The 24,734-nt window shown below is 40.8% G+C and overlaps 1 protein-coding gene and 1 long non-coding RNA gene across 10 annotated transcripts in view; both read right to left on the minus strand.

Annotated features, from left to right (window-relative positions):
- Positions 1-24,734, minus strand: part of LOC309475986 (cell adhesion molecule CEACAM3-like) — a 78,645-nt gene that overhangs the window by 33,308 nt on the left and 20,603 nt on the right. For 6 of the 9 annotated variants that reach the window (XM_082139041.1, XM_082139040.1, XM_082139035.1 and 3 more), the window contains exons 2-6: positions 17,699-17,728; positions 17,532-17,609; positions 17,394-17,447; positions 16,823-16,909; positions 221-547 (exon numbers count right to left, since the gene is read on the minus strand). In XM_082139041.1, coding sequence (XP_081995167.1) covers positions 221-547; positions 16,823-16,909; positions 17,394-17,447; positions 17,532-17,547 — 484 coding nt within the window. In that variant the 5' untranslated portion in view covers positions 17,548-17,609; positions 17,699-17,728. The remainder of the gene's footprint in view (positions 1-220; positions 548-16,822; positions 16,910-17,393; positions 17,448-17,531; positions 17,610-17,698; positions 17,729-24,734) is intronic. The other 3 variants (XM_082139036.1, XM_082139038.1, XM_082139037.1) reach the window with 3 other exon arrangements.
- LOC309475039 lies at positions 20,165-20,736 on the minus strand. The gene is made up of 2 exons (XR_014197484.1): positions 20,607-20,736; positions 20,165-20,250 (listed from the first exon to the last, which is right to left on the minus strand). It is a non-coding gene; the product is annotated as an uncharacterized lncRNA (long non-coding RNA).

The raw sequence follows: 24,734 nt of genomic DNA on the forward strand, positions 1-24,734 counted from the left end.
TGCAAATAACTATTTCTTTGGCAAGCAGTGCAGTTCTTAGGAATGTTTAGCATAATAGCTGCTCAGCAACACATATGCAGCAACATTTTTTTTATTATCTTATACTGAATGTGAATTAGAATGCAGGTAAAGAGAAAAACACATCTGAATGTGTTCAAAAACATAACTAACATTAAAGATGTGACGTGATGTACTTGCTTTTAAAAACATAATGACTCACTATGAACAGTAACAATGAAGATCTTTGTACTGATTCTGCTGCTGTTGAGCTTTAGTTTATAAACCCCAGAGTCTGTGTTTCTGGTGTTTGTGATGATCAGAGATCCAGTCTGATGATCCAGCTTCAGTCTGTCTTTGAATCTCTCTGTACACTGAACATCTGTACAGATCTTACTCTGATCTCCAATGATTTCAGCGATGACAATGTCAATCACCAATGTGAAATACCACCTAATATCTTCTTGTTGGTTTGTTTCAACATCATTGTTTAGAGTGATTGATTCTTCCTCCATCACTGACAATCTCTCTGTACCAACACCAGACGCACCTGAAAATAAATGAACAGTTATTTTAAGCAAAATAAAATGTTCACCAGATGACTTCAATAGCTGTATTTGGAAAGAATATATATTTAATATTTTTTTTAGTGCTAGTATCTAGAAGTGGCTCCTGACTGTAATTTAGGTTGGGTTTTTCTGTTTTTCAATTAGCACTGCCTTTCAGAAGCTGTGTAAAATATTTAGATTTCCCAGAAGGCAAATAAATTGTAGATTTAGTTTTGTCTTGTTGACTGTAGGTAGAGAAAATTAGAGACTCTTTACTGAATGAGGCAATAACACAAAAGAGTTGTCTGGTCCAAGACAAAGTCCATCCAGATAGCACTAGATAAGTGTGATGCTGCGGCAGAGACAAGGAGAAAGCGGGATCCAAATGCAGTGTAATTTATTAAATAGACTCTCGACTTTACAAACATAGATTCCGGGAACATGACTCGGGACAGGACAACCAGGAACAGCACTCAACAGTGAAACAAGAACTCACAAAGACTGAACTCAAACACAGGGCTTAAATACAAGGAAAAACAAGCTATACAAGATAACAAGGGGGCATGGTCAATCTGAAACACTTGGGGAGACTAATCAACATAATGGGGAACAGATGAACATGGGACATGACAGAGGAACACAGACCTGAATAATTACAATAAGGAACTATTGAAACAATATTAAATCAGTGTGAGTCAACGTTAATTCAATTATAATTGCATAATTTAATTAACATTACAAAGTGACGCTGGTTCTAAATCACTTTTGCACCCTCAGTTAACATTGAAACAATGTTAAAAAAGAGCTTTTGTCATTGAATCAATGTAGGCCTACATTATGATGTTGATTCTACATCACTGCTGTTGAATCAATATTGAAATTAACAAAACTAATCTTTCATAATATTGTTGAATTAATGCTACAATGTGATGTTATTTCTAAATTACTTTTTTTGAAACACTGATAGAAATGTCAATGTCTCCATCTGATGTACCATACACACACACACATACATACTCACCTAAAGGATTATTAGGAACACCATACTAATTCTGTGTTTGACCCCCTTTCGCCTTCAGAACTGCCTTAATTCTACGTGGCATTGATTCAACAAGGTGCTGAAAGCATTCTTTAGAAATGTTGGCCCATATTGATAGGATAGCATCTTGCAGTTGATGGAGATTTGTGGGATGCACATCCAGGGCACGAAACTCCCGTTCCACCACATCCCAAAGATGCTCTATTGGGTTGAGATCTGTGGGGGCCATTTTAGTACAGTGAACTCATTGTCATGTTCAAGAAACCAATTTGAAATGATTCGAGCTTTGTGACATGGTGCATTATCCTGCTGGAAGTATCCATCAGAGGATGGGTACATGGTGGTCATAAAGGGATGGACATGGTCAGAAACAATGCTCAGGTAGGCCGTGGCATTTAAACGATGCCCAATTGGCACTAAGGGGCCTAAAGTGTGCCAAGAAAACATCCCCCACACCATTACACCACCACCACCAGCCTGCACAGTGGTAACAAGGCATGATGGATCCATGTTCTCATTCTGTTTACGCCAAATTCTGACTCTACCATCTGAATGTCTCAACAGAAATCGAGACTCATCAGACCAGGCAACATTTTTCCAGTCTTCAACTGTCCAATTTTGGTGAGCTCGTGCAAATTGTAGCCTCTTTTTCCTATTTGTAGTGGAGATGAGTGGTACCCGGTGGGGTCTTATGCTGTTGTAGCCCATCCGCCTCAAGGTTGTGCGTGTTGTGGCTTCACAAATGCTTTGCTGCATACCTCGGTTGTAACGAGTGGTTATTTCAGTCAAAGTTGCTCTTCTATCAGCTTGAATCAGTCGGCCCATTCTCCTCTGACCTCTAGCATCAACAAGGCATTTTCGCCCACAGGACTGCCGCATACTGGATGTTTTTTCCTTTTCACACCATTCATTGTGAAATACTCAGACCGGCCCGTCTGGCACCAACAACCATGCCACGCTCAAAATTGCTTAAATCACCTTTCTTTCCCATTCTGACATTTAGTTTGGAGTTCAGGAGATTGTCTTGACCAGGACCACATCCCTAAATGCATTGAAGCAACTGCCATGTGATTGGTTGATTAGATAATTGCATTAATGAGAAATTGAACAGGTGTTCCTAATAATCCTTTTGGTGAGTGTATATTAACAACTGCATTCTTCACTGATCCACTACAATTTGCATACAGATCAAATAGAGCTGTGGACGATGCTGTATCTTTGGTTTTACATACTGCACTTCAACATCTAGAGGGTAGGGATACGCATGTCAGGATGCTGTTTGTTGCTTCAATACCATCAGACCTTCTATTTTAATATCTAAGCTGTTAGACCTGGGCCTGTAATTCCATCTGCAGGTGGATACAGGATTTTCTAACAGGCCGTCCCCAGACAGTTAGAGTAGGCACTACATACTCAGCCTCTATAGTGTTAAATACCGGAGCACCTCAAGGTTGCTGTCTTAGTCCTCTATTATATAGTCTGTATACCTATGGCTGCATTGCAAAACATCCCACAAATAGTATTGTGAAATTTGCAGACAATACAACTGTGGTAGGACTCATTGACAGCAATAATGAAACTGCCTATAGGGATGAGGTGAGTCATTTGATCATGTGGTGCCGAAGAAATAATCTGTCCCTTAATGTGGGGAAAACTAAGGAGGTCATCATAGATTTTAGAAGAAATAAACCCACACATACACCTGTCTACATTAACAACCCTGCAGTTGAAATTGTAAATACCTTTAAGTTTTTAGGCATCCATATTTCAGACTCCCTTTTATGGTCTTTCCATATCACCTGTGCCGTTAAGAAGGCACATCAGAGGCTTTATTTCTTGAGGTGTCTCAAGAAATATGGTATGTCACTTAACATTTTACAAAAATGTTACCGCTGTACAATTGAGAGTATATTGACAGGTAATATTACAGTCTGGTTTGGCAGGGCTACTTCACGTGAATTGAATCTTCTGACGAAGGTGGTTAAAACTGCATCTAAAATTATTGGGGTTCCACTAGAATCGCTCCAAAACATTTATTGGAAACGCAGCACTAAGAAGGCACTGTATTAAACAGGATGTTAGTCATCCGGCACATAATCTCTTCTCCCAACTTCCATCAGGGAGATGTTTGCAGATCATCCCAACGCGCACATCACGTTTTAGGAACAGTTTTTACCCACAGGTTGTAAGACTACTGAACGATAGTACAAGAGGAAGGAGGGTTGAGGTTTGAGCGGATGTTTTAATTTAATTTTAACTTATTTATTGACTGGTGCTGAGAGAGTGCTAAGGCACATTGTATTTCATTGCTGTGGTACTCTGTACTAATATGCATATGACAATAAACTTGAACTGAATTTATATAGATACATTTTATCCTTTTTGTCCCACACATACAGACCCTTTCCAAAAAATTAGAATATCATGGAAAAGTTATTTATTTCCATAATTTCATTCAAAACGTTAAACTTCCATAGATTATAGATTCAGGGCCCACAACTTAAATGATTTCAAGTATTTTGGGCCTAAAGAAACTTGTGACGTCACTAGAGCACCTTTAACTTAGTGAGACAAATGATAACTTTAATGATTAAGTGAATCCAAAGAACAAAACAAAATAAAAAGTTACTGGATAAAATTCACAGTTATAATTCAGTCTAGATGTAAAGACTTAAATAACATCGTATGCATTAAATTTGTGAGGCAGAATCAGACAGATGCAGATTTGACTTTGTGTGAAGATCAACTGGTGTCATCTACTGTTTATGGCTGCATTTAGCTGTGGCTATGTGTAAATGCAATCATGCCCCAAACAAAGGCGAGGAGGTTTACTATTGTGATGCAGATTTGGTTCTGTTTTTGTAACAGTGAGCCTCTATGAGAATATGAGTATGAGGTGTGATCTGGCTCAAAATCTTTCCACATCAATGTTTTTTGTTAAAGAGCATGATTAAGTTAAAGTTCAGAGTTACTGAGTCCTGTTGTGAGGAAATCATTTTCATGGTTAATGCAAATTTGATTAACATTGAAGCCACATGGCAATTCTATGCTCCTGTACGTGGTTTTACTGCAGCTATATGGAAAATAGCAGAGTTTCCCACTAAGGAGACAAACAAATTCAACAGTCACACATGCAACTTGAAATTGCTATGCAATTCCAGTACTACAATTATTCCAGTTTACACAAGATACATTGCCTACAATGCACAGCATCTACAACCTTTAACCTAAGTGTTTCATACAACACTTAGGCCTACAGTAAAGCAATCATGTGTTTTAAAGAATAAAGCTAACTAGTCTATGTTTACATGTAGTATAACAAACAAATATAGGGCCCTATCTTGCACCCAGCGCAAGTGACTTTGTACACCGACGCATGTATCATTCCTATTTTGCACCCGCGCAAAGCGGACTTTTCCCTCCACAGAAGCACGCAGATAAGTTAGGAAATACATTTGCGCTCCCGGGGGCGGTTCAGCGCAAAGAGGAGGCGTGTTCCGGCGCAAACGTTCCTTCATGCTATTTTGCAGGTTTAGAAAACAATTGCGCCACTAACCAGGAAAAAATTGTTTAAAGTCAGAGGCACGTTGCGCATGTTATTCATATGGTATTTTAAGGGCGCATGCTTGGCCATAATCAATGTAGCATGTGCACAACGCGCATACACTTTGATTCTCCCATCTACAAAGAAGCAGCAGTTTTCATTTTTGCAAATCATACATTATTACGATAGATAGATAGATGATAGATAGATAGACAATTTATTATAAAAGCATACACCTAGCTTACACATTTACCCAAATTATCATACGCCTGTTTAACCAAAGTTAATTTGGGTGGGTTTCTCCATTTCAATGTAACTTCTCTCTTTTACGGCCGTGACGAGAGCGTTGCTCTCCTCGACTGTGAACCGCTCCTGGCGCGCGCCTGGCAAATCCGCCGTTACAATAGCAATCCGCTATGGAAAAAGCGCGTCTGCTCTTAAAGGGAATGTGAGATGACGCTCTGATTGGTTTATTTCACGTTACGCCCAAACCACATCTATGAATAATGAAGCTACTTCAGACCAACCCATTTTAGATTTGCGCCTGCGCAAGAGTCATTTATCCCGCCGGGAAAATAGCAACAGCGCCGAGACCCGCCCACAAAGTTAGTTGCGCTTTGCGCTTGACACTTGCGTTTCAGATCGTTAAAATAGGGCCCATAAAGTGTTTTCTATGAGCACAATGTGTTATGTAAAAGACAATACAAATTGGCACATAACCTGACGGAGTCACAACGTGCTGAATTAGAATCACTTAAACAGATCTGACTTTTAGTGATTCAAAGTGCTAATAAGGGCGGAGCACTAGTAATATTAGATTGAGGGGATTATGAATCTGAGATTTGAAGACAACTCTCTAATACAATGTTCTACGATAAATTGAAAGGTAATCCTGTCTCCTGATTCAAAGCATCGGTTCATGACTCATTAAACCATCTTTTAGAGTTGGGTCTACTGACAAAAGCTGAAGTTATATTTATTCTTTTACACCTGTTCTATATACGCTTCCAAAAATCCAAAAAATATATAAAGTTGAATCGCTCTATAGAGAATGTGACGTCACGCGTTTCACTTTGCAGTGCATTTCGGGAAGGCCCCACCATCTTGGCAGGAAACAGTATCCGTTGCCATGGTTACTTCAACAGTGAGACCGACGGAAATAGCGACAGAGAGAGAGAGCAGCTTGATATTTGTTTGCATTTTGCGATTTGGTTTCAGTTTCTTGGGAATAAATGGAGGAGGAGGAAGCGAAAGGAAAGGGGCTCTGTCGGGAGAAACTAAATAACAACACCAGACAGTGTTATTTAGAGAATCTGCTTGACATCAACAACATGGACCCATATGACCTGCAGCTACAGAATGGACGAAAAACCCAGGAGCACTACCACCTTTCACACACCCTGACTTAGTCAACTACCTGGTTTGTGGTATCAGTGCCAACAAAACGCAAGAGTTAAGAAGCTTCAAGTCATTAGAAGCTTATGAACAATTCAGCTGGGGCTGGGTGCAGATTACAAACCCTCAAACCTGTAAACTGCGAGAGCTCAGTCATAGTTGAGGTTCAGGTGTCATTTATATGTGAAAATAAATCTGATATGAATCGGATACGTGTATTTGCACTTGCCGTGTAAGCGGACAGATTGTACATTTGGTCAATGTGAGTCGTACGTCATTGAAAAAAGTGTCTTTTTGAAACATTTCCCGGTACAGATATATCTATAACAAATTAAACAACTCTAGTTGACTAGCAGAGCATTCATTTCGTTCGTTTGTGTTAAATAAAAGGTGTTCTAGCGCTGAAATGTGTTGCTTTTGCAATTATGCTGTGCTCGCTGTCAGTTTATTGACAAGCAGTTTCTCTAAATAACGCTGCCTGGTGTTGTTGTTATTTAGTCTCTCCCGATAAAGCCCCTTTCCTTTTGCTTCCTCTTTCTCCATTTATTCCCAAGAAACTGCGCCGTATCGCAGCTCTGTTGCTGTTTCTCTCGGTCTCACTGTTGAAGTAACCATGCCATGGCAACGGATAGTGTATCCTGCCAAGATGGCGGCGCCACCCCAGCATGTAACACAGGGTTGCATTTTCTATACTAATGTTCCATTTCAAGGTGGGCTTGAAGCCCTTGAACTTTTTCTTGATCAAAGGTCTGAGAGAATTCCCAGCACTGGAAAATTAGAACTGACCAAATTGTCATATAACTTTTTTATTTGGATTGGATTTTCATTTAAAGATTTCTGGCGTCAGTATGAGTTCGAAAATGGCCCCTAGCTTTGCATCCCTGTTTTGCGGTATGTTTGAACAACGATTTGTGTATCACCCAGATTGTAACCCTTTTTGTGTGTTATGGAAACGTTACATTGACGATGTGTTTTTGCTATGGAATGGTACTGTGTCTGAGTTGTTAGATTTTCACAAACTGGTTAATAATAACTGCAGTGCAGTGAAATTCACCATTGAATTCCATCAAGAGAAAATTAACTTTTTAGATGTGTTCGTTATCAAGTCTGTATCTGGTCTTGAGACAAGCTTGTATCGAAAACCTACTGATCGCAATACATTGTTGCATGGTACATCTTACCATCATGAATCATTAAAACGTTCTTTACCTATTTCTAAATTTAGTCGCATACGTTGTATTTGTAGTAAAGAGGATGATTTTCAACATCAAGCATCTATTTTATTATACCGGTTTAGAGCAAGAGCATATAAGGAGGAATGGATTTAGTCAGCTGAGAATCGCTTTTGGTTTTAGTGTTTAGTCCCGGAAACACTTCCGTCCCGCGGTGCTCGCCGGTGCGCACGGCAGCTTCGCCGCCTGCTTCTCCCGAGTCTCTCACTGCCGGTCAGCGGCCGCGGTCCGCCACCGCTTCCGCCACAGGAGACTGCGAGGAAGCCGTGTGTGTGGAAGAGGATAGCTGCTCTATCCTAGCTTCGGGAAGTGAGGATTGGTCGAGCTCTGCGGATCTCGCACCTTCTTCTCACCAACCCTCTGGGAAGAGAGCGAACATCGAAGCAGAGCTCATGCGTCTGCTCTAGCAGGCCGTCGCCAGCCTCGGCCTTGAGTGGTCGACGCCCCCGGCGCCTGCACACAACCGACTGGACGGTTGTTTTCTGCAAGGGGACCGTGCTTCGCCGCCTTCGAGACCAGCGCCCTTTCTTCCTGAGCTTCACGAAGAAGTCGCTGGGGCGCCCCCTTTTCAGCCAGAATGCGTACTTCCACGTCTGCAGCATTCTCCGCAGTCGACGGTGCTAAAGACAAGGGGTACCATTCTCTCCCCCCCCGTGGAGGAAGCTGTAGCGGCCAAAGATTGAGATGAAGCCCGAGGCCTCAAAGCCTTCCTAGCCAGCCTAGGAAAACGACGGTGTTCTTGTCCCGCCGCGGCCGGACCTCCAGCGAAACCAGTTCCAATATTTGCGACTGTTCCAATGTATTCTGCAGTAAACAAGTCGGTAACACAGCCCGCTTGCCTGCACACAAACGCCGTTTTTACGGCGACCCAGATAAATCCCATAAAGAGTGTGTTTTCTGGTATTCTGGCCACGGCCGATGGTGTTATGAGTGTAGTAAAAATGCCCACTGCTCATTCCTACATGCAAGCACAGCCCGCCACACACGGCCCGCACAAATAAAATCGACTCACGTTGATTGTGCACTAGATGTAGCGTACGTGCCCACGACCCAGTGCCCACAAACACTACACACTGCGTGTCTCACGGTTTCTGTGAAAACGAAACCAACGCACATACAGTCTGCCCAAGCAGACGGTGTTTTCAGTGTCATGACAGGGCCCGCTGTCACGCGCCCTCATTCGCTCACAGACATGGTAAACTCTACGGGCAGGCTGCCCGCTGTTGTCAGCGCACCCCCGGCCTCACACGCTGCAAGCACGGCGTGTATGTTACAGCACACTGGGGCTCTCCGCTCACCATTTGGACCAGAGCCCAGATATCATTCTACCCCTAGCCACTCACGTGAATGCATGGGCAAAGCTTCCCGCGATATCAGAATGGGTGCTGAACATTATAAAGAGAGGCTACTCGCTACAGTTCGTTCGACGCCCGCGACGTCAGGCGGCGCAAATCGAAACTACGGTGGAAAAGGAAGTAACGCACCTACTTCGAGCCGAAATAGCGAAGCTTCTGAGCAAAGGGGCTATAGAACCCTTATCACAAGCTCAGAGCAAAGGGGGCATGTACAGCAGATATTTTCTGGTACCCAAGAAAGACGGGGGTCTCAGACCCATTTTAGATCTAAGACAGCTGAACAAAGCACTTCTGAAACGACGGTTCAGAATGCTCACAACCAAGAAAATCCTCTCGCAAATTCGCCGAAGGGACTGGTTTATGTCAATAGATCTGAAAGACGCGTATTTCCAAATACAAATAGCGTCACGTCACAGGCGATTTTTTAGATTTGCCTTCGAGGGCCAGGCATATCAATACACAGTCCTGCCGTTTGGCCTGTCCCTAGCACCTCGTACATTCACGGTGTGCATGGACGCAGCGCTCGCACCCCTGAAACTCCGGGGCATACGAGTTCTGAATTATTTGGACGATTGGCTGGTTCTAGCTCGATCTCACTCAGAGCTCATCGAACACAGGACCATATTACTTGATCACCTCGAGAATCTAGGTCTCACAATCAATTGGGCAAAAAGTTCGCTGTCTCCCAGTCAGACAATATCTTTTCTGGGCACAGAACTGGACTCGCTGTCTATGACAGCACAACTATCGCTACAGCGCAGACTGAGAATTCAGCGCATGATAAAAAAATTTCGCCACGGCACTTTAGTCTCGCTCAAAAAGTTTCAGAAGATGCTGGGTCTCATGCCATCAGCATCTCCGGTGCTCCAGCTGGGTTTGCTTCGCATGCGCCCGCTGCAGTTCTGGCTGAAAGCGCGGGTACCGCGCCGAGCGTGGACCTCCGGTCTCTTACGCCTCAAGGTCGATCAGAAATGCATCTCAGCTCTGAAACCTTGGACAGCGACAGATTGGTACCGGTCAGGTGTAAACCTGGGGACTTCCTCGAGTGTGAAGGTGGTGTCTACGGACGCCTCAACCTCGGGATGGGGAGCACTGCTCGAGGGCAGGCCGTTCTTCGACCAGTGGTCAGAACGGGAAAAGCTTCTGCATATAAACTGCCTGGAAATGCTGGCAGTCGACAACGCGCTGAGGCGCTTTTGTCCCCAGATAAAAGGACACCATGTCTTGGTACGTTCGGACAACATGTCGGTGGTGGCTTATATAAATCACCAAGGGGGTATCAGATCCAGAACCCTCCACAGACCGACGGATCGCATTCTGATCTGGGCACAGCACAATCTGCGCTCGCTGAGAGCAGCGCACGTGCCAGGTCACTTGAATGTAGGACCAGACAGACTGTCCAGGAACATCGTTCCAGCAGGAGAATGGTCCTTGCACCCACAGACAGTCCAACTGCTGTGGAAAACATTCGGCAGAGCGGAAATAGACCTATTTGCGTCTCAGGAAAACGCTCACTGTCCGGAGTTTTTCTCCAAGAGCAGGGATGCACTGGCCCACATCTGGCCCCGCTGCCCACTCTATGCTTTTCCCCCTGTCACGCTCTTACCCCAGGTATTAGAACGGATCAGGGAGAACGGATGCTCAGTGCTACTCGTAGCCCCATTCTGGACAAACCAAGCTTGGTTCCCAGTTCTGATGCAGCTGACGAGTACCGCCCCATGGCCAATACCAGTGAGGAGGGATCTCCTCTCGCAGGCCAACAACTCGATCTGGCATCCTCACCCGGAGCTTTGGTCCCTACATGCGTGGGCCATCAACGGGTACACGCTAACCTCCCAACGGGAGTGTTAAACACGATCAGCCAGGCTAGAGCCCCGTCTACTAGGCGGCTCTATTCCTCTAAATGGTCTGTGTTCACTAGCTGGTGTACAGCTCGTGACACATCGCCCTCAGACTGTGGGGTGTCAGAGGTTCTTTCTTTCCTACAAGAGCTACTGGATAAGGGCAGAACCCCATCCACGCTCAAAGTTTACATAGCGGCCATAGCAGCGTTCGCCGAACCAGCGCTTGGCCAGTCACTGGGAAGAAATGATCTCGTCATTCGCTTCCTTAGAGGAGCTAAGAGGCTGAATCCGCCCAGACCTCCCTCAGTTCCCATTTGGGACCTTTCCACGGTTCTGGAAGCCATGAAAGGCACCCCATTCGAGCCAATCCAGTCGATAGACCTGAAACACTTATCTTTCAAGACAGTGTTTCTTCTGGCTCTCGCTTCGGTGAAGTGCATAGGGGACTTGCAAGCACTGTCAGTGAGCGCGACGTGTATGGAGTTTGGGCCCAATGACTCTAGAGTCATACTCAAACCGAAGCACGGATATCACTGCATGAAAATTGGGATTTCCGACCCCGTAAACGGCCGTAAATCTCCCTAATTTTCGGCAGTTAACGACAATTTACAGCCTGTGAACGTCGCGTTCGTCTGTGTCGAATATTGTCGGAAACGAACCATGACGTATGCAGAGCGCTCGCTCCGGAGGTGTGAATGGCTCTAATTACCATATGAATAGCAGCTCCCGCCAGAGAAAGGCTTGAATTTCCTCACTCACTATTGGTTGAACCCACGTGGTTTAAACAAGAAAAATCACTCGTGATTGGTTGGCAGATCTGTTACTATTGGTCACCCTCGCTCATTATAAATTCAAAAAATTATAATATTCATATAAATAATAATATATAAATTATTTTTTTATATTCATAAATTAAAAAAATTATAATATTTATATAAATTATGATATATAAATTATTTTTTTATATTCATAATATGCTATTCTGTGGTATATTCATGTCATTGTTAACCTATGGACTACACTATTGTTACCATCAAGGACATGAATTTATAAAGGAAAGGAAAATTTGCCAGGGACATGCTGTTTATTCAAAGAAAGAGCTTTATTAGCACAAACACAAAACAATATACACCTATGTACAAAGCATAGATCATCTGCACACACAACAAATTGGTAGCTCAGTGTCTGTTTTCATCTTCGGAGCTGTAGGTGACTAGCGGCGTTCTCTCTGAATTCGATCCACTTTGAAAACGTCTGTGGTGCGTTGCCCTGTATTTAGGAGTCGCCTCTAATCTCGACTGCAGCGTAGCACAGAGCTCTGTGAGCTCCTGGCTGGTGGTTGAACTTCATCGGACATCAGATCTATGGTGGCGCACTTCCAAATGCCCACGTCATCCTCACCTAGCACACCCGTCTCGCTTCTAGCAGCTGTAAAAACAACCAATACAGACAATCAGTACTGTGATGCACTGTGTATGGACACAAAAGATCTATTAATGCACGTGAAAAATAGTCACATTGACTAAAAATCTTACCCTCTTTCTTCTCGCTCGACTCCGAGCTGAACTCTTCACAGCTTCGGCCTGCAATGCCAGATCTGGTTGTTTGTACCTGAAGCTCCTGCGTACTGTCTCGTAGTACGTCTTACAGTCAGCTGGAAAACAATTAAATGAGAGTGATATGAATAAAAACAACGCAAGTCACAGTAAAATGAAACAAGAAGAAAATAGTAAAAGTTACTTACACACAATGTTGTCATGATCAGCGTCATGAAAATCTGGACTTGCAGACATAGCTCTGAGTAAATGTGAGGTTACGCCCTCGTTATGAGGCGAGGTTACTCTGTGAAAACAAAATGTATGATTAAGATCGGTATCTATAACGGATCTATTTTCTTATACAAGAGAATGAAAGCATATTCTTTGAATCTTACCTTTAAAATGTTTGTAAGTTTTTATGAAAGTAAAAAAATTAAAGAATGTAAGATTCTTTTCTTTTTTTTTTTCTTGCTCCAGTTCGTAGCGCCCACAATTTGTCTCAGAGTTGTGAAGATGGCATACTGCTTCCTGTAAATTACAGGATTATTTACAATTATTAAACAAATAATAGCCATCACTCCCATGACCTCTTGCTTTATGATGAAATCATGAAAAACAGAATATTCTTACATTTCACAAGGCCTGACAAAATACAAAAGTGACCGATGAGATGAATACTTACTGGGTGTCAACAGGTCTTTGCTCAGAGGTGCGCTAGCATCCTAAGGGCGAAAAAAACAAAGAATATTAAAAAATTTACAATTATTGAAATCAAACAAAAAGGTAAGAATTACCACACTCTGCTCTTCTAAGCAAGACTGTCTGAAACATGTCATTAAGCCAATAAAATAAACTGTTACCAAACTTGATTCTCAAGCAGTAAGTAAAGACCAATTTATAGTTATGCGTCGACCTCCCGCTGTAGCTACAGAGTAGGCTGTGTACATAGCGTACCCTTTAGCACACCCTGACGTGCACCTCTCCCAAAATGTAACAATGCGTCAACTTTACGTGGACGGAAGCGCTGTGATTGGTCTAGAACGCCACCCTCGGGTTTCACAGGCTTCTTTCTGCATGTGTAATTGTGCGTCAACAGGGACAACAATGCAGAAGTATAAATGAAACAGTGTAGCCTATAGCGTAGAGGCTCGGGCTTCGGTCTGACGCAAAAGTATAAATCAGCCTTAAAGGATTAGTTCACCTCAAAATGAAAATTTCCTGATAATTTACTCACACTGAGTGACAAGATATCCATGTCTGTCTTTCCTCAGTGGAAAAGAAATTAAGTTTAAGGAAAACATTTCCATATTTTTAATGGCATATACTTTAATGGCAACCAAAGATCTCAATGTTCCAAGACGGTTCAAATGTCCGTCTCAATGCAGCTTCAGAGTCTCTACACAATCCCAGTCGAGAAATCAGGTTCTTATCTAGCAAAACCAGCTGTCATTTTCTCAGGCATGAAAACAGGTCAGGGGTAAAAAAGGTGAGAAGGATGCGGCAGCAAAAAATCCAATCCAATCAACTTATATATATATATATATAGTGCTTTTTAATGTTAAATTCATCAATCTGGTGAAAATTAAACAAAGAAACATTATTTTAGTTACAGTGTCTGTCTACATTACTACTACATAATAGTTATAATATTAATCCCATGATAGTAATAGCTAGCTGTAAAACAAATGCACTGAAAAATAAAGGAAACTTTCATAATTAGTTTTGTACTAATTTCTATACTTGAAAGAGTATATTTCTATACTTCACATTAAAGGTGTGATTGGGCTAGCCCAGTGTCAATCAAGAAAAGAACCAATGGGCCGCTGATCTACGCGTTTCATGGGGTGTCAGAAAAAAAAAACTAACGCTGACTTTTTATTGACCAATGCATTATATACTAATTACGCACTAACCCAGCGCCGCCAATTAAACAAAACAAAACGAATGGGCCGCCGATGTACGAGTTTTATGGGCCGTTAGGACAAAAAACGAAACAAAAAAGTATGAGATGTATCGGCCCAAAAAGCATGTCGGCTAACCGGGATACTCCCGGTAGTCCCGATGGCATTAGCCTACATGCCTGGACGTCACACAAAACAAAATCCTACCTGAAGCCCTTCACCATCCACTTATTTAGCTGCTGTTGCATCAATTGACATGCCATCTCCTTTCCTCTCTTTCTTTTTCTATGTTTAGCCCCCGACAGCTTTTTTGCATTATCCATCTTTTTCGACGACAACTCACTACTCGTTCCTGCTCGCTCAGCACTCACGGCGCCCGCGCCCGCTCGCGATATTATCCCGCCCTCTTCTATGTCAAAATTAAAAATAATGACATTGGCAACATCGCTGTCTGTATCTGACAGAACAGTTAACATTAGGGCTGTAACGATTCCTCGATTAAAGTCGAGTACTCGATTTAAAAAAATCCTCGATTGCAATTTACCCGTGTCGAGTAACCGGCAAAATACCGGAAGTGGCGCATTCCACAGACGAGAGTCCATGAACATTACATTAGTTGCATTACACAGTTTTCTAAGGCTATGCGATATATTTAACTGTTTACAATCATGATATTGTGAAATCACAAAGGCTAAGATTAAGTTAAATAAATATATGCGCTGTTTTTTTTTCTCCCACAGAGAAGCATGACGGTTGAATTATTTACATGCGTGCAGATTGTGTTAAAAATAGGCCTACCTCAGCTCCGTTCACAGTAAACGCTGCTCCACACGTATACTCAGTCTCTGCATATGTGCTGTTTGTTTAAGTTTCCAATAATGTGCATTTGGGAACGCAAAACCCCGGACGCGTGTTTCATAGTAACTTACTGTCATCATTTATATGCGTGGAGCGTCTCGGGTTTCTCAAACTCCATCTTTGCATGCTGTGAGTTTGTGTGGCTTATAACGTTCATCTGCACGCAGTCTGCGCCGTTTCACAAGATTCGTAATGCAGCTCATTTATAAATCTTCGCCAACACAGGAGAATACATAAGTATGTTTCTGAATATATTCAGAAATATATTCGCAATCGCATATATTCTCATGTGCGAATTGTTGTTCATCGCGATTTCAAAATAAAAGTTTAACCCTTGCACTGCTTGCATGTTTTGACGTGCACATGTTCTTTTCAAGAAATTACGGCAGCTGTTGCATTTCTATCGTACAGAAGTGACCAAATATGAAAGATTAAGTTGACATTTGAATTAAATGTTATGTTTATTAGTTATCATATATTTTACATGGTGTATTTTAACAGCGTTGTTCAATAAAACCCATATGATTACTTTGATACTTTATTTGAACCAATAATTATTGCTTGTTATTGTTATTTGGGTAACACTACAATAAGGCTCATTAGTTAACATTAATGTATTAATCAACATGAACTAACAATGAACAATAGCTACATCTGTAACTAACATTTGTTCATACAAATAAAGCTGTTCATTGTTTGTTCATGTTAGTTCATTACATTAATGTTAACAAATACAACCATTAATATTAATTATGTATTAGCAACTGTTGAAATTAACATGAACTAAGATTAATAAATGCTGTAGAAATAAATATTGTTCATTCTGAGTAACTAACAAACCATATTGTAAAGTGTTACCTATTTGTCTTTAAGTAATTTTAAAGGCTGTTGTTCACTTGGATCTATTTTTATTACCACAATTTTTTATCCGATTACTCGATTAATCGATGAAATAATCCGTAGAATACTCGATTACTAAAATAATCGATAGCTACAGCCCTAGTTAACATTGTAAGCTAACTTACCTCAGGCTTGCTTTCCGACGTGCGGTTCTTTGTTCGGCAGTGTGTCATCAGACTCGCGGTGTTAAAGACTTTGAAAACAATTCTGCCCTACTCTGACTCGGATTGGCTGTCAGGTTTCGGTATTAGGAATGATTGTTTTTTTTTTTAAGCTGCTAAGTTTATGGTAACTATAGAGATATAGCGGGTAAATGCTGGCCACGACCCCCCCTCCCACCCCATAAATATTTTCTCATCGGATCTGCACAAATCACGTAGGTGACCCATTTTGGTTTTAAAACGGCGAATTTCGCCGAAAGGTGAGGAGTTTTCATGCCTGTTTTCTAAAATTATATATACACATTTATGTATTTTTTAAACAATTGTTTGTCTTGTGCTAGTCTGCTGGCATTACAGACATTTGAACCTTCTTTGAACATTGGGATTGTTGGTTGCCATTAAAGTCCAATCTCTGTAGAAAAATACTGAAATGTTATTCCTCAAAACTAAATTTATTTTCCACTGAAAAAAGAAATAAAGGTTGGGGCAACAGATAAAGTGAATACTCACTGGAAATTTCCTTGCGCTGAAATCTGGCTGCGCATTTCTCCGGGTCAGAGAAGGCTTCCACAAGACATTCAAAGTTTGACTTAGAGTCTGAAACACATGAGTCAGCCAGTAAGTACGGTCATGTTGCCTATACTAAATGAATAATGAAATACTGGAGTCATTACTACGCTTAATTAAGAGTGAGAAGAACCTACTCATCTTGAATGGACCAAAAAAAGCGAATGTTTTAGTTCCATCTTTCCATAGAACGTTTGAAAAGTAACTGAAACTACTGGAACTTCAAACGGGCAGAGGGACGACCAGACTCTGACCATAGAACGCTGCACGTTTGAAGTTCCAGTAGTGTCAGTTACTTTTCAAACGTTCTATGGAAAGATGAAACTAAAACATTCGCTTTTTTTGTCCATTCAAGATGAGTAGGTTCTCACTCTTAATTAAGTGCCTTAAATAACTCTGACCAGCACTGTATATATTTAAAATAGATTATTCACAAGCAGTAAAAAACTACTTGTCTTGAATGGAGTGTGACTTTGTGCAGAGCAATGTTTTGTGCAGGGGGAAAAGTACTTACCAGGAGTGGACATTTCACTGCCAGGACGCTCCACTCGGCTAGACATGGCACAATCTTTATTAGATAAAACACATGAATAAGCCTGTGACTTATATGTACACAACACAATATTATGTTTAAGTTGTCATCAGTACTCACCAGTATTGTGCAACATGCTGGTGTCCTCAATGGGCTGCAGCTTCCTTCGTACATTATTGAAGGGGGATTATCTTGACACTTAATACAGAGGTAATGTAAAATAAAATATATAAAGTTAAAGAATTTAATTTTTAAACTGCAATTATAAATTAAGAGAAAACGATCACCCCTGATATTCTCATCCGAATCCAATAATACTGCAAAATAAAAATAAAATCAATAATTTGTATAAAATTTCAGGCCCAATTTGTATCAACCGATTTTATATTTCAAATGTATAAAATATCTGAAAATGAGAATACCATTTCTAACAGAACCCTCCGATTTTTTTTTTTTTTTTTTTGTATGTGCTTCCTCGTAACGTTAATTTAACGTTAGATCTATCACCTCATCGTCCTTCTCCTCTGCCTGGTAACGTTGTTACGTTAGGTGTCACATTCACGACGCACATTTATAAATTAGACAACTCACCTTTAAACCCACCTTGCATCATCTGTGAACCCCGTAGCAAGCTGCTATATGGACAAGCTAACTTAGTTAGCAAAGAGCTAAGTTAGCCAGTCAGACTCAGAACTCTATGCCATGCTGCTATCGGTTTACGTGCAGTTTAGTATCCCAAATTGACATATTCTCTCGTGTACAGCTAAAATAACATGGAAACTGAACATGAACCATGAGCAGCAAGCTAACTTTAAAAAAAAAAAGCGCCAAAAGCTAACGAGAAGTTGTTTACACAGAGAGTGCGCGCGCGCGACCGGCTCTCTCTCTCTCTGGTCGTTCTTTTAGTTAAAACATGCGCCCTGTCACAAACGCAGCCGTTCATTTGCATTACTCACCGATCAAATAAGACTTTGGCGGGACAAAAATTCACTTTACCAGGCGCTAAAACAAGTTCAATGCTGGAAAATTCATGCGTGAGTTTCCATTAGACTCGCACTGTAGCCAGGCAAATGGCGAGCTCAGCTGTTGTTGACGCTGTGTGTGTCATGGTGTGTGTGCTTCAAGATTATGACGCAAGTGCTAAGATTCCGATTGGCCAAGAGAAAAAGTGCTAAGATTCCGATTGGCCCAGAGAAATGTAAATTATAAGATTTATCCAATAATGTTTCGCAATTCTAGCCTGCATGGCAGTTTACTGTGAGAAACAATAAGTTTCTTTGTTTTGGAACGTTTCAAAGTTTAAAACAAAGTTAATAAAAACAAAAGTAAACGATTTAATTAAAAATATATATCTAAAATATTGTAAAATATAAGAATTAGGCTATCTTTGGTCCTATTAACAAAATATAATATACTAGGCCTACTATTAAGTTAAGTTAAGTTAACTATTAAGTGTTTTAACAGTTAAAATTACTTTATCCATTTTTGTTGAGTCAAATGAACCATATATATTAAGCAAAACTAATATATATATATATATATATATATATATATATATATATATATATATATATATATATATAACATGAAAACAAAGTGCGAACATTTGATTTAATTCAAAATATTTTTTAATACTCAACCATTTTACAACTAACCATTTTTTTTTCATAGATCATACACAACATAATTATATGAGAGACTGAAAAAACAAAAACGAATGATTAAAATAAATACAGAAAATACAGGAATATATCATTGTTTGTGTTTTGTTAGCTTAAGCTTCAGTGTGGATTGTTTGTGTAACCTTTAGACATTAATGAAGTAATATGATAATGATAATGATAATATTTTGTCTAAATCATGCAGAAAACCATCTATCTTTGGATAAAAGTGTCTGACAAATGGATAAATGTAAAATAATATATATTGCCACTGTACACTGTAAGTCCAGATGTTCCTTCATGAACAACAGCCTTTTAAAGTGGATTTTAATGTGGTTATTCAATTTGTCCCATTTTGTCTGTTTAATAATACTGCTATCACAAAAAGGGCAGTGAAAATTTCTGCAACATGTTGTGCATTGCTCCAAAAGTGGTAGCGCTGAACCTTTCTGAATTGTTATGTGGTTCTGTGTTCTCCTATGGTCTACACTCTACACTATTATTACCATCAAGGACATGAATGAATTTATTGAGGAAAAGAAAAATTTCCAGGGACGTGCTGTTTATTCAAAGAAAGAGCTTTATTTGCACAAACACACAACTATATACAAAGTGTATGAGATCTTCCCACACAACAAATTGGAAGCTCACAAGAAGCCCAAAATCCTACAGCACTGAAGCGTCTGTTTTCATCTTCGGAGCTGTAGGTGTCTAGCGGCGCTCTCTCTAAATTTGATCCACTTCGAAACCGTCTGTGGTGCGTTGCCCTGTATTTAGGAGTCGCCTCTAACCTCGACTGCAGCGTAGCACAGAGCTCTGTGAGCTCCTGGCTGCGAAAGGATGGTGGTTGAACAATCCATCCAGACACCCCGCCAACAATGCCGTCTTCTTCATCGGACATCAAATCTATGGTGGCGCACTTCCAAATGCCCACCTCATCCTCAGCTAGCAGACCGTCTCGCTTCTAGCAGCTGTAAAAACAACCAATACAGACAATCTGTAGCGGAGGCGTGCTACAACTTTATAATATGCTGATTGAGGCGCCAAATATGGACGGGATTCCGGTCAGAGAATCAAGGGTCGGAGAACAGATTCTTCACAAAGATGGATTTATTGAACAGTTTTTGCGTTGTCATCTAGATCAGTTATTCTTTGGCAATGATGTCTGTATTAATGGTCTAAAAGAACAATAAAGAAATATAATTACAATCATATTCTGAGAATATACACACTGGCATGATAATCAAACGAATGCAATAAAAAATGATTAAACACTCAAGTCTGCATCCTTAAAAGTAATAACAGCCTTATCAATGCAAATAATCATGATAAATTGTGCAATGATACATTATTAATGTAAACAACATTGGTGACGCAGTTTAGAATACTGCCGATGCTAATACTGATTAGGGCGTTTCTCTCGCGGCAAATTACGGCCGCTACGGCGCTCAAAACCCGCCGATGGCAAACGCAGAACGATCGCGGGACATCAACAACATACATTCAATAAACATACATATGCAGATGTACTTACATCAAGGCATTAACGCATTATACAGAGCATAGACAAGCGTGTATAGATGAACATTCACCAACTCGTCTTCCTGCGTGTCACACTATAATCAGTCCGTGTGGCCAACAACTTTGATTTCTATGACAGGCTTTCGTACACAATCAGTACTGTGATGCACTGTGTGTGGACACAAAACATCTATTAATGCACGTGAAAAATAGTCACATTGACTAAAAATCTTACCCTCTTTCTTCTCGCTCGACTCCGAGCTGAACTCTGCAGCTTCGGCCTGCAATGCCAGATCTGGTTGTTTGTACCTGAAGTTCCTGCGTACTGTCTCGTAGAACGTCTTACAGGCAGCTGGAAAACAATTTAATGAGAGTGATATGAATAAAAACAACGCAAGTCACAGTAAAATTAAACAAAGGAGAAAATAGTAAAAGTTACTTACACACAATGTTGTCATGATCAGCGTCATGAAAATCTGGACTTGCAGACATAGCTCTGAGTAAATGTGAGGTTACGCCCTCGTACTTTGAGATCCAGTGATCACTGTCTTCTTATCGTGCCCAGATCCAGACTTAAAAAACGAGGCGACTGCACTTTTGCGACTGCAGGCCCAAAACTTTGGAACAGTCTACCCCTCTATATCAGACTAGCTCCCTCAATTTCCATCTTCAAAACATCCTTGAAAACTTATTTATTTTCTCTTGCTTTTAATACCCCTTGACTATGATACAACTATTGCCTTTTTATTTATTTTTATTTTTTTTATTATCCTGTTTCTGCCCTGCATTTTATCTATTGCCCTGTACAGCACTTTGGTCAGCCTTGGCTGTTTTTAATTGTGCGTTATAAATAAATATTGTATTGTATTGTATTTTTTTTTTAATTAAGTTAATACCTTTTAGTCACCTGGGATAAAACTCCCCCTGCTACCCTCATTTGCATTTGTAAAGCTCACAGCAGTCTCATTTACATGTTAAAGCATTAGAGGGAGGGGGGTCACGGGGCAAGCAAGTCCCACGTCAATTTCCGACAATTTCCGACAGTTTGCAGTGTTGCCTGTAAATTGCCGTTTGCAGTCGTAAACCTGAACTTCCACGACAATCTACAGCGCCGGTAACTGTCGAAAATCCCACTTTTCATGCAGTGTATGTTCCTAAATCCCTCAACACACCGTTTAGAGCGCAGGTGATTTCCCTGTCGGCCCTGCCGGTCCCTGAGGAGGAGGGAGACGCGGGCTTCCTTTGCCCGGTCAGGGCGTTAAGAGCCTATGTGTCTCGCTCATTTGTTTTTAGACAGACAGAGCAGCTCTTTGTTTTGTTCAGCGGACGTTCTAAGGGACTAGCTGCGTCAAAACAAAGTCTATCCAGGTGGATAGTTGATGCTATAGCGCTAGCCTATACATCTAAGGGCCTGCAGTGCCCGTTAGGTGTAAAAGCGCACTCCACGAGATCCATGGCCTCGTCGTGGGCTTGGTCTAGTGGGATTGCCTTACAATATATCTGTATGGCGGCAGGCTGGGCCTCCCCGTCTACATTTATAAGGTTTTACAACCTAGAAGTTCCCGCTCTGCAGGCTAAGCTGCTCTCGGTTTAATAGTGCGGTGTTGTCTGCCCGATGCTATCGGCTCAGGAAGCTGAAACCGCTAGAGCATCGATCACTGATCGACTACATACCTCTGTGGGCAGTATGTAAGTCCCCTATACTTTTCAGCTCAGGCCAAGTTCGCCCTGGCTGTTTGGAACACCTATATATCTGCTCTTATTAGAGCGTTATACTCTGCAGGAATGATGCTATTCTAGCCCCTCTTCCCAGACTCTCTGTGAGTCCCTTATGATTAAGCACTGTATGAGCCCTGGGCACCCGCCCTTGGGACCTTAGTGTTGAATCTTAGCACGCACAGCATTTTACACTGTGTTCCCCTAGCGTAAGCTATTACGCAGTACTCGTTCCCTCTCGTAAGAGAACGTACTCGGTTACTAACGTAACCTCGGTTCTCTCTAGAGAGGGAACGAGTACTGCGTATCTTGCCGTGCATGCATCACGCTCTGGTTCGCTTCGGCGATGAAAAACCAGCTAGACCAGCCTCCCGAGCCTGTATTTATAGCTCTAGGCTCCGCCCATTTCAGCGGGACGTGACGCAGTGGGCGCGAAGCGCCCTCATTGGGTCTGACGTCATGAGCAGTCTCGCTCGATAGGCTGGTGCAGTTGCCGCAGAGCAGCCAATGGGCGCGCGAGCCGTCTCGCCCATGTCTGCATGCTGCCGCAACAAATTAAGGATAATTTTTTGGCTTCAGTATCTCGCGGAAAAGAGTTTTTCCCCTAGTGTAAGCTATTACGCAGTACTCGTTCCCTCTCTAGAGAGAACCGAGGTTACGTTTTACAGTATTGGGACTGAGGCGCCAGAACTGCAGCTGATAGAATGTGCGCTGCAGCACAATACTACCATTTGTTAGTTTCCATGCTTAATGTGTTTCCACAACAATGTTAGTGAGTAAATCTACTGAAATGGCCACCATAATAGTGGAGTGTGTGATGTGTAAGACGAGAAAGTCGTGTGCAGTGCGTTTGCCGTACAGGAGCAGCACACGCTATAGTGCTTTCACATATGCTGTGTTTGCAGTTGTAGGTTAACTGATCCGCGGCTGTACCAGAAACACATACTCACTATTTTTTTTATTTTTTTTTATCCAGAAGTTATCAGCAATTTTTATTAAAAAAAAAAGTTGTCAGCATTGCAATTCTCTTTGTACACATATACACTCTTTAATAGAGGTATTCATGTTTAAACTCAATTTAATCAACGTATTATTCAACGCATTACTTATAGATTTATATATTTAGTTGCTCAAGCAAGTGGCAAAATATTTAACCATGTATTTATATTAAAATCTGATTCGCAAACATTTTAAATTAAAACTTAAAATTGACAAAAACAGCAGACTCATACCTTTTCTTTTGCATTAAAATTTTAGTACAATAAATCTTTTTCCACCTAAGGAAGAGAGATTTGGTCATTTTGGCACACAAAAAAAAAAAAAAAAAAAAAAAAAAAAAAAATCACAAAAGGTCTGGACATGAATGAAATTGTTTCTGAATTTGCCAAGACTACACTCAAAAAAATGATTCATTGGATGAACTCAATTAAGTTGTGGGCAGGATTTCCATCCAATAAATATATGTAGTCCCAACTCAAACTGAGTACATCCATTCAACAGAATGTAAATCAGTTAACCTAACTCATTTGTATCAAATAGATGCAAAAGAATATAAACGAGGGAGGCCAACTTATTTTTATCAAATATTTTCAACAGTATATAATTGAGTTAGCCTAACTAACTTTTTCAAAATACAGCTGAAATAAAATAACTACATTAACTAAATGAAATTGATTTACATTTGTCCAACTCAAACTTACATAATTATTGGAAAGGGAATTATTATCATCAAATAAATATATAAATCATTTTTCATTTGAACCATTAACATACACATGAGACAAACCTGGTGCATGTTATTTTTATTTTATTGAAATACATTTACATTTAAACTTCATTTACTTAGAGCCCCTCCACTCAAAAATGTTTTTTTTCTTGTTGGATGTTTGAGTTTCATGCTGAATGATGTAAAATAGAATGAAACAGAGCTGCGATAATGTGTGAACTTCCCCCATGGGGATAACTGAAGTGCCATATATTCTACACAGTGAAAATCAAACATATATGTGCAGAGTTGGAGACATGAAATGCTGTTTTCACACATCAGCTGAAAGTGGGAATTTTCTCCAAACTCAGTGAAAATCCAGTTTTAACGGGCATGCCTACTTGCATGATTTGTGATATCACAACTAATTTGGAATTCAAGTCTGATCCAATATTTAATTAATATTAATGTGATGTAGAAACTTGAAGCTGTAAAGTGCACATACACTGAACATGGGGGTGCAGTAGAAGACATCTTGTGTCCAGCAGGAAACTTTAGAAGTGTTCATATTCATAAATTCTGGAAATTCTAATGAGGTAGGAATACATTCCCCTTTTAAGGATTTACATGTGAAAAGTATACTTTTTCTGCAAAAAAAAAAAAAAAAACATAAGTGAGAAAATATTGTTCCAAGCAGATTTGCATGCATCCTAATAGATG

Source organism: Leuciscus leuciscus, assembly GCF_965113295.1.
Source record: "Leuciscus leuciscus genome assembly, chromosome: 15".
NCBI classification, from domain to species: domain Eukaryota; kingdom Metazoa; phylum Chordata; class Actinopteri; order Cypriniformes; family Leuciscidae; genus Leuciscus; species Leuciscus leuciscus.